Below are 11,718 nucleotides of genomic sequence, written 5' to 3'. Positions count from 1 at the left end.
TTTTAAATTTTAATTTTATTTTACTTTGTATGTCTTTTTTCACTTCATTTTCATGCATTGTCATCCAATTCTGAACTATGTGCCAAATTTGAAGTTTGTAGCTAGTCAGGAAGTTAATTTAAAATCGATTACAAAATTCCACCCGGACAGACATACACGAAGGCAAGTTTATATAAACGTGGTAATAAAAAAGAAGTAATGCATTTGATTCAGTTTCGTAAATTGCTATAATTATTGAAAAGTGTTGCGATTGATCACGTGTTTAATTTCAAAATAAAAAGTGTCCGTTATGATTTAATGAATTAAAAAAAACAATTAAAGAAATAAATGAAAACTAAATCACAATTAATAATGACTATTTTTTTCTAATGACCAACTGAATATTGATTTTCGCTATTCAGGTATCAAAAGGGCATATTTATTGACCACTCTAGGGGCGTAACAGTAGGTGAGCCAACGTTGCTCTCATAGAAAGGACACATAATACAGAGAAGAGGAGGAAAAAACATCCATACCTAATCCGAGATTCAAACCCCGGACCTTTCTGACTTGAGATCAGCTCCCTGGCCACCATATTAAGAACGATTATATTAATAACAGTTTTTGTGTAAATGCTCAATAATAATAAATGTGTTGTTTTTCCTCCTCTGTCTTTTAGAAAACGATCGTTAAAAAAGTTACCTAGAAAAAGAAATTGGCACTTACCACTTGCATCAAACGGTGCGCATCTGCCAGTCGGTGAAACTATACCAGAGCGCACATAAAGCTGGGCCACTTCTGGAATTAAATTAATCTGGGAACTGTTAACAATTGCTCCTTCAATTTTGCCGTTTTTTAAGTCAGTGTAGGCTGCATTAAACGCTGATAATGAAGATGAACATGCTGCATCAATCACCATGCTTGGACCTTAAATATATTTAAAATAAATTTCTTAAATAGTAGCAAAATATTGCAGATACTAATAGACGGTATATATATAAAACTTCTCATCATTGCAGCGGTCTTGCAAACAATGGACAAACTAAATGTTTCCAAAAATTTCAACCTTAAGAACAGGAAAAATATGCACAAAATCTGGGAACGTTAAAATATTAAACGTTCTTTTATCGCTCTGCATTCGATTTAGATTTCGTCTTCTACAGGCATTGACCTCTGGGAACCATTTCAAAAAATTCTGATAATTTAATTAATTACACTGGAAAACATTTTTTTTCTCTGTTGCACGAAATTTTTTAACGGATCTTAGATATTTTCATATTGCTGATATTGAATATGCAATAGATTTCTCGGGCAAAGCTACATTTTTTTTTTTAAAAAAATGAGAGTTTTAGTTTGTTCCTTGTGGTAACATACAAGTTAAAAAAACGTTATCTACAACAGATGATCGTGTAAATGTTACGACAAACTTATAGAGAATTTAAGTCACATCATTAGAAATAAAACTGCTTAGGAACACATGCCCGGATATGTCATCATATGCCGCTAGAAGCGTATTGGCGCCCTATTATGAACTGTTTCTTCATGCACTCTTGAATAGATCATAATAGGGGAAGAGCCTCTAGACGCGTACGGAGACATTTCTGGGCATGGTTTACAATGCATTATCAATTCTGATGACGCGACCTAACTCCCCAAAATATTTGTCGCAATATTTATACGACTCACTGTCATTCATAAATCTTTTAAACTTGTATATTTCGACAGAGAAATAGTCTAAAAATGACATTTAAAAAATGTCTTCACCTTTAGGATCAAAACTAATTTCGGGTTTGAAATCTCCTCACATGAATTAGACAAGATCAAGTATTTAAATAAATGCAATAGAAAATTTGTTCCCTGGTGTAGTCTTTCTGGTATTCCATACTTTTTCCATGCTGTAAAGTCTACTCGAATTTCAATTTCTACAACTTGCCCCATGGGGTTTCCACCCAACTCTATCACACTTGTTTCTCATCACAAATCTTTTCCTATCATGTTCACTTCTGCTCCTCAACCCCTGTTAATGAAACGACTTATTTTTTTTTTCATTGCAAATTGCTTGTCTCGTTACTTTTCTACTGTGATTTTGTGTTTAGACACTGAGAAATGTTCTGGTTCATAGAACTGAAACTATAGCATGTCCGTTTCTGTACCTTTATTTTCAGCTTCAATATATATATATATATATATATATATAGGCTGGGATNGTGGAATGCATCTGAAATTCGAGGAACTTATTCTTACATATATAGAATAAATGCGTGATAACTAGTAAAAGTATTCTGTTTTTCGTTCTAAGAAATAATTTATTTTATAACCTTTTTAAAAAAAATTTTTCCAATTATTTTGTTCTATTTCTCAAGGTGTAATTTTAGAAAACTAGTTTTTTTAAGTGTAACAAAAATCAATTCTATGTCGTGTCGAGGAAATGTTATCAATTATTACATAGTAATATCGCATTGCCTTTCCTATTATCTTTGGTTACACTCCAATAATCGCCAAAATATGACAAAAAGTGTTGGATGTTATGACATTTCCTAAAGCAAAAATAAGAAAAAGGAAAATGTTTCGGATGATGCTATATTAACAAAATAAAAATTGCTCATAAAATGTGTTACTTTTTCCCAATGGTGTTTTTTTTATTCCTTTTTTATAACGGTATTATAACTTTTGTTACTTAACAACGTTTGGTTAAACAGTTAATATCGGGAATATTAAGCGAATTAAATTACTCATCTTACAACAATGTTTCTTGAATTCCTGTTTTTATAATAATACAATAAATGCCTTTTTTTAAAAACTTTTCCAAGCTTTGGTTATATAGTTAGGATAGAAAATTCCTAGTAGGATCATATATTAAAAGTATAAATCATTTTTCTTCTTGGTATATTAAAAATAAAGGAAAAATAAGCTAAATAATGATAGTATTTTTAAAGCATTTAAATTTTATATTTACTTGCAACTCAAGTAATTGTTCGTATTTATCTGTTATTTTCAGCTATAGTATTAGTTTAAATATTTTTTAATGTTTATAATACTATAACTAAGAAAACTTATAACTGTTACAATTATCTCCCTCTATCTATCTCCCTATATATATATTTATATATATATATATATTGAGAGGATAAGAAAGTCATGGAAAGGGTAGTTAACGGAAGTATGATGGGAGCTTAAGTTGTAAAATTTAGGATTGGAACTTTTTCCAGCAAGCTTCAAACTTTAAATCTTTGAATTATCCAATCATTTAAAGAATGTTACACTAAGCAACTGGTTAGGTAATCTTGATTCCGGTGACCTGTAAGATGCTTCTAAAGCAAAAATAAGTGTTCAGGAAGCTTTGATTTCTGCAGCGTTTGAGAGTGTAGACTAAAATGCAATGCAAATGGGTTTGATAAAGCTGCTCGGACTCAATCGTTTCTCCATGTTCAACGGGAACATTAGCCCATCGGAATAAGATTGCATTTATGAAGATCTTCTAAAATCGATGACTGCAACACATGTCCCATTACTTTTCGACTCCTTCAGTATCTGATTAAATGCGTGCTCCCGGTCATAAATGTTGAAAACGATGAAGATAAGCAAAAAATATTGGAGGATATACCAGCAACTGATGAAGAGTTTGAGATCTCTAAAACATTTGCGAATATAAACCATAATTCAAATTTGTGAACAATAGATAGTAAGTATTGAAAGGGATATTGAAATAATATCAAAAAACAAAAACATGTATAGATTACTCATTTGTCCTAGTAGTTCATCTCGTAAGAGTCCATTTAAAAAAAATATACTTGGATGTTTTTTACCCTGATTTTAGTGATTCCGCTACGTGCGATTTTTAACACTAGTTCGACGGAAAACTAGTCCGGACGTTTACTTACCTAGTAAATTAAAGAAATACGTTATTTGATTGACGTGTAAAGATCTGGTCCCTGTGTATCCTTCGAGTTGAGAATCCAACTGGCAACTCAAAGCAAAAGAATCATTCGTGATATTTGCATTATAGACGCCTATGTTAGCACCATAAACACTCGGAAAATCATAGCCTGAAAATTACAAACAAGAAAGGACTTACATACTGGGTTCAAGCAGATTTTACACATTTATGAAAACCATAGAAAATTTACGTTAATGCTAGTTGGAGTTTCCTTTTTCATAGATACCAACGTTTAAAGTGGATACTCCCACTGCAGTTTTACACATGCTTGCTATGAAAACAAAAACACTCTTTACCCTGAACTTAATTGGTTGAGAGTTTTTGCCCATGGATCCTATGTCCCTGATCAGCCTAAAATATCGGTGCTGGGGTGTTTTGCAATCTCTTCGCCTTTTATATTCCCGTGTATACTGGAAGAATAGCCTACAACGGCGAAATTACTGCGATATGAGTCGCAGTGGAACATGTTGTGTCATTTGGAACAAATCTTTCCAGCTCGTTAGTAGCTCTTATCTCAATAAAATCCGTGAACAGCCCCTCTTCTGGTGATATTAAAATGTTAAATCTCAATTAATAAATTACAACAACTAGGAAAATCTGTAACTCTGTGATGGATCCCATCTCACTGGGGAATTAAAGGCAATGAAATGGCTGATGATTTGGCCATAAAGGGCACCTCCATATACAACAGGTAAATAATAACCTGGCCCCTTTTTCAACCTTTAAATGAGTTCTCAAAAAAAGTCTTCACTAAATTCCAGCAAGCAACTGATGGAAAGAAATTCTAACAAAAACTGAAAGGATCTCGTGCCAAATAGCATTCACAACTGGCCGCGCCAAGAGGCCATGACTCAGTTCTGACTCTTTATGACTGTCTTGCAGGTTACTTATACATATTTAAGATGACATTTCATCCATATTTCTCGATATGTCGAGACCAATTTGTAATGGATGGCCGCCACGTTCTCCTGTGCAGTTCTCTCACCGTGGAGCGCTGACCGATACTGGGTAGCAAGGTATCGAATAAGGAAATGACTATTTTTAATTTTTCCTGTGTCAATTCCTTCAGCTATTAGAAAGAAAGAAAAAACATTTAAAAGTTCCAAACTGCTTAGCATTCTCACTCAGATATATATTTTCTTCATATAGTAATAATAATAACAGTCGTAATGGTCACAAATGTAAAATAATCATGTTCATTTTGTTTTGTTCTTGCATTTTAGGCTTTGTGAAATTCTTGGAAACCCACTACTGTAATGAATTGTTTTACTTGTTAACGTTGCTATAGAATATCATTTATCAAGCATTGACTATACACTTAATGCACTTGCTTACGAATACTTTTGATTTTGTTTTGTTTCCATGAATAAAACAGAAAAAAATCAGAAACGAAATCGAACTTTTTTAAAAAAAATATTAATAAAAATTGTTTTTTTTTTAAGTAAGGGAACATACCCATTTCAGAATTATTATCTTAAAAGTGAAATTCTATACCCAAATACATAAGAAAGATCTAGCGTTTTTGCACACACACGAAAGCGTTGTATTTTCTCCAGTTTGTTTAAAACTTTTACAGAATATTACTAGTATAGTTTCATTCCAACAAGTAAAATTTTTCTTATTGTCATATTCATGGTTTTTTAATTCCATATATCCCGGTATAGGGGAGGGTGAGTGAAGAGTGGACATGGCGCTAAATTGGACGTCTTGAATAACTTTTTTATTTATTTTATGTAAAATCTACTCTATGAGATAACGTAAATTCCCAACTCTGATAGACACTTTCAAGTGCATTTGTTTAATTACACATAGTGACTACTTTAGTAGAAATTTATAAATAAAGGTTTTCAAGGTGCAAAAGTAACTTTCAAATTTTCTCTTAACTCTTTTGATAACATATTTTTTGTTTCTGAATTTCAACTGAAGGTGAAAATATTTTGTAAATTATTCTTTTTTTTTTAACAATTTTGAAATTAACATCTGCTTTGTATATTTTCAATTAATCAGCATTAAGCATAAACAAATTTACGCCTTCGTGCGGCTAGTGTAGATATATTGTGGTGGAAAATTTCTTAACCCAATAAGAGTTAAGAACTTTGTGCTTGGCAAATTTTTTTTTTCAAAAAAATAAATAAATAAGTCTTACAGCTTTTTTAGAAAGATTGAAAAATAAATCTAAATAATCTTCGTTAGTTCTTAGTTCTTAGTCTCGCATCTAAGTTCTAAGTTTACTTAGATTCATATTTCTATTAAAAAAATATGAATCTAAGTAAATACTTAATGTATTACTAATTTTTTAACATTATTTTATTAACATTAATTTATTACAAAGACAACATATCAAAATGAATAATAACTATAAAGTTATCAATTCATAGAGAAATACCCCAATTTAGGGGACCACAAAAGAAAAGTGTATATATAGATTGATTATAAACAAAATCCAGATAAACGACATCCAGCATTGAAACAGTGTGCATTCTAAGAAATTTGAAAGCGAAGAAAGATATTATTAGTTACTCATATACAAAATCATATGATTGAAATTGATCGATATCAATTACTGTAACTTAACAAATGTTTAATAAAGCTTTTAATGTTCTTTAATTCTCAAATTTTAAAATCATCTGCCAAATGGTACAATTCAAGACAACAAAATATAGGAAAAAAGTTTCATGGGGTTAATTTATATGAAATTATTGTACGGACTAGTAGTAAAGTAAATTTCTCTTTATAAATTATTAAAAACTAAACTTAACCTCAGCTGCGCGACAGCCCTTAGAGGGCCACGGCCTACTGTGCCCATCTCAGTTTTCTTGACCTTTGGGGTCTGGGGTGCAGGAGCAGATGTTCCGGTTAGGTGGTCAGCCGAACGCGGAACCCCCAGTGTTTAGTTCCCAAGCATGCTTGGTACTCATTTATCGACCCACTGAAGGGATGAAAGGCTGAGTCAACTTTGCCCGACCCGAGGATCGAACCAGGGACCTGTGGCACGACAGCGCGAAGCGCTACCGCTCAGCCACCGGGAGTCTTATAAATTTTTATATTAATGCATTTATGCCTGTTGTTGAAACTCAGTTCACAATTATCTAAATCTGGGATGAGAGAAAATTGGAATTCAAAATAAATAAATAAATTTTAAAAAAAAATAAATAAATAAATAAAAGATTTTTATTTGAACTACGGCCAATTGACCTCGCGTGGTTTCAAGCTTTATGATTTTCTTTAAAGAAAAATAAGACTTTGAAAATTAGTGTCTAAATTTTCGATTAAATCAATATCCTACCTGCATCTGCAATTGCCTCATATGTAACTTCCAGCAGTTTCCTAGTCGCGGGATCCATAGAATTGATTATATTGTGAGACACATTAAAAAAATTAACTTCGAACTTGTCCAAGTTCTTAATGCTTCCAGTTGTTCCAAAAGGATTTATATGTGAACCTGAAAATATTTTACAGACAAAACAATTTAAACCAGTTGCATTGCTGTAAAAAAAGAGATAAATATCATCAATTACCGTTTTCATTCTCATTGCTATAAACATTGAATCAAGATATTCAAGGGGCAGTGCCAGGGCCAAAGGTAAAGAGTAAGGCCGGCCAAGAGATGGTTAGACGAGGTGGAGAAAGACCTTAAAATTCTAAAGGTCTGAAACTGGAAACAAAGAGCTAGAGACAGGCGACTTTGGAGAAAAATTGTTAGTGAAACCATGGTCCGACATGGACATGCCAGGGAGTTAGTTATAAGCATTGAATCAAAGACAAACATAGTCCAGAAATTATTCATACAAAAAAAAAAGTTAGCTTATGGTCAATATATTTTTGCGTAAGAAAATTACTCACACAAAAACTAATTAACCTGCAGCTTCACGTAATGTAAAAGAATAAACAAAAAATCTAGTATTATAGTCAATATAAAAAATGACACTGTTCACAATAGACAATTTTTCAATATCACATGTTAAAAATTTATGTTCACTACCAAAATTATTATTTTTTCAAAAATAGAAATGATTACAGATGTGTTGCCCATGCAACAGTAACGGAAAAATTACCTTTTGTAAATCTTTCATTGCTGCTGTGTAGAAGATTTTTCTTATTATAGATACCGTCTTTGAATTCTTTTACATTATCACAGCGCGGGAAACGTCCAGCCATGCCGCTGATGACAATATCATCAGGTTGAAAGTCACCCACGCAATACTCGTGGTAATCATGTTGGCAATCTTTGACTACAAGAAAAGAAATATTTCTTATAATAAAAAGATAATTGTCCTCCTCACACATTTTCATCGCTTTGATTTTTAATATGTAAAGAAGATGTTACTGGTTGTCAAATAAACGATCGTCCCTGGGCGCTGGTTAACTAAATATAACGAATAGCGATTAAAATATTACAGCAACTCGCCACCTGATCTTCACTTTTTCGTTGAAAATGTACCGCATGCGCATTTCAGTATTACTTTTTTTTTTTTAAATTAAACATGGAACTATTATGATTACTTTATTTCACGATTGTTTCTTAAAATTTTTCTTCATTTTCGAAATAAATCTTGCACTGTTTATCATATTTTGAGAAATACTTTAAAAGGATGCCTTGCATTATCAATACTAACAGTCTTATTAATCATTTAAAATTTTGAGTTCTTGAAAAGGTGGTCGTATGTTTTAAATAGTGGCCACACTGTTAAAAGTGCTATAACTCGCTCCTAGCCTATAGCCTTTTCCCTACACATCAGAACTTTTCCCCCCAACGGCTGGCAATGAAATATTGCGTTCTTTGTCACGAAGGACGCCGGAAGTGCTGCTCATTTAACGTTATCCTGTGGACACCTATGAACCTGTGTTTCGAAAACGAGCAACATTACCCATGTTAGACTGCTACAGATTCCCGTTCATACGGTTGGCAACTTTCAGACGTCGCAAATATAGTGTAGCTACCACTGCAACTATTAAATTCCAATTAACTAGTATATAAGACATGTTAACTCGATTCTATCTTGAGGTACCTTTAGATAGATGACGGTTGACATTGCCAGTAACCTAGTTCCACATTAGTGACCAGGTCGTGATCTGAACACGCCTACTTCGATACATGGTCTACATTAAACAGTTGACTTGCTATTTGTGACTGGGACATTGTCCGCCTCACGCTGTTGCTAATCAGTCTCGATCACGCACAACAGGAGCCTGTACACACTCGACTGCTAATTGCAACGACCGGTGACCTTAATACAGCTCCCCCAGCCTCTCGCAAAACAGCATTGAATCAACTAGTGTTATCCATTCATCGAATTCTATCACGGATAAAATTCTGTTGGGGGAGTAATTTAGCGTAGTATTAAATTCCAATCCACTAATATATGAGACATGTAACTCGATTATATCTTAAGGTACCTTTAGATAGATGACGGTTGACACTGTCGATAGCCTAGCTCAACAGAGGGCAAACAGTGATTGAGAGAGATAGGGGTTCAGGTCTCGATCGGGATTTAAACCCATGACTATTGGCTACACACTCAGGCACCATGACAGCTCAATAACCTGGATGGCCTATGGATGGTTGACAGAATATAAACAATAACAAGCTTCGAAAAGTCGAAAAAAATATAGAAAAATTCCAGTGTATCCCTCCGCTTATGCTACGTTTACGAGGCGATATGTGAACAGGATTAATATTCTAGGTTGTTTTATTATTGGAGTTTGAGTTTAAATTTGTTCGTAATTTGATCATTCATGAGAGTTTTCTCTAATTTGTAAATTCTAAAAGGGTGAAAAGCCTTAAATATATTTAGAAAAACTAATATCACAACATAAATAAAGCTATTGCCATGTTTTGAGCGTTATCCCTTACATTTCTATAATTGGGTAAAATATCGTCGTTTGTTATTCTTTTGGGTAGCATCACAGCATGCTTGTGGAGAAATCTAAATTTGTTTTCTGCTGAAATTAAACGAATTAAGCTAAAGATGAAATGAAAACGCCTTATATTATAAACATAAGTACTATATTAATATTGATTGGCGCGCTTTTTCAAACTTGAGAGTAAAAATAAATCGGAAGTAGAAACCCGGAAGTCTTAGGACGAATTTTAACACCTATCGCCACCTCTGCGTCGGCTACACGGTCAACCATTCCAACATCAGCATAAAATCAATAATAGTTGTGACGATTTAACTATAAATCAATCAACATTTGAAAATATTTTTATTGTTTTTCAATTATGAAGTAGTCTATTTTTTATCATTTCTTGTGTACATTAAAAAATGTTTTAATTGAAAATAAAACTACAATGGAAGGGAGAGTTACGACCAATTATCGTAGTTTTGCTCAAACATAAAAAGAAAACTTCTTATAAAAGCATATTTTAAACAAAACTTGGCTTAAATTTTTTTAAGTGGATAAAATATCGAGGCGATTGACCAATGCTCAGTTCTACCAGAATAAACGCCTTAACCCTTTGAGGTTGTATGTCTACTCTCCGCCGCCAACCCTTCTTTACCGTTCCAGTCGTATGTCTGCTTTCCGCCACCACAACAAAGATGTTAGCCACAGTTTAATGGTAAAATACATCTATTGCAGCACTGGGGAAGATGTAAAGAGTAAAAGTGGTTCAGTATGTTCAAACAACAAAATAAAGGTGGAAGACACCAAACCAGATAATTATTATTGCCACACGAGGAAGAACCATAAAATATAATTTTAAAATAAAATTAAAACAAATTATTATGTTACATATATCTAAAGTTTAAAAAATAAATAATAAATTTTCCTTCATAATTTTGCATATTACATATTACTGTTCGTTCAACGAAAATTAACTCCGACCAGCATGACACCCATGTATAAACTTAATACGACCACAAAGAGTTAATATATTGTCAGCACCATGCCAACACAAGAATGAGGGAAAAGTTACTTTTGAAATAAACGTATTTAAAGATTTGAAAAGTTGATAAGTGAAAAACCATATTCGATTCTTGTCTTAAGCGGAGTGGACATGGACATGGACGATGAGAAATAGGTTTAAACGGTGTAATAAACTAAGTCCACTGCAAAAAGGAAAAAAATATTAAAAAAAGGACAAACATCGGAGCTTAGATAATACACCTGGAAAAAAAATAATAATTCTCTAAGAATATTTGAGCTACTACAGAATAAAAAAAATTTTTTAGAAAGTTGTCTTGAAAATATCAGCAACTGAAACCAACAAAACTTCAAAACAACATTTTATAAAAACTCACAAGAAATACGAAAAAGATTTTAAATTAACTATTTTGTAATACATTTGCACGGCCCTTCAAAGAAAGAAAAAAACATTTTAAAAAGATTTTTTACTATAATTTATTAAATATGAGATAAAACATTTTCTTACCCAGATCTCGAGACATGATTGTAGTTAGTTTTTTTCGGAATAGAGTTGCGGGGTATTGTACGAAAATATTTATCTAGGCACGTTTTAACTAATACTTCCTTTGACGTTATTAGTTGCAATGCTAATTGACGTAAATAGTTGCATTGTAAATTACTAAATTAACCTTGAGATAAAACTTCGCTATTATATTTGTGAAACGATAATTATATTCCCTATTATGCATTATTTTTGTAATAAAAAATTTTTACAAATGGAAAGTCAGAAATGATAGCATTTCCGTCCTTCCTCGATTTGAGTTATTTTGTAAGTAATCATTTGACTCATAGTATACGATTTTTAACGATGTACATATTTCTTTTACTCATGTCTGATACACACACAGATATATATATATATATTTATATATATATATATATATATATATATA

The 11,718-nt window shown here is 32.4% G+C and overlaps 1 protein-coding gene across 1 annotated transcript in view; it reads right to left on the bottom strand.

Annotated features, from left to right (window-relative positions):
• The window catches only part of LOC107447920 (fatty acid synthase), a 78,359-nt gene extending 66,929 nt beyond the window's left edge, over positions 1-11,430 (bottom strand). Inside the window, exons 1-5 of the mRNA XM_043045247.2 lie at positions 11,292-11,430; positions 7,972-8,148; positions 7,203-7,358; positions 3,861-4,025; positions 706-906 (exon numbers count right to left, since the gene is read on the bottom strand). Coding sequence (XP_042901181.1) covers positions 706-906; positions 3,861-4,025; positions 7,203-7,358; positions 7,972-8,148; positions 11,292-11,307 — 715 coding nt within the window. The 5' untranslated portion in view covers positions 11,308-11,430. The remainder of the gene's footprint in view (positions 1-705; positions 907-3,860; positions 4,026-7,202; positions 7,359-7,971; positions 8,149-11,291) is intronic.
• Positions 11,431-11,718: the final 288 nt, after the last annotated feature.

This window comes from Parasteatoda tepidariorum, chromosome 7 (genome assembly GCF_043381705.1).
Source record: "Parasteatoda tepidariorum isolate YZ-2023 chromosome 7, CAS_Ptep_4.0, whole genome shotgun sequence".
Taxonomy (NCBI): domain Eukaryota; kingdom Metazoa; phylum Arthropoda; class Arachnida; order Araneae; family Theridiidae; genus Parasteatoda; species Parasteatoda tepidariorum.
Note: the sequence above shows the minus strand (reverse complement) of the source record. Positions and strands in the feature narration are given on the sequence as shown.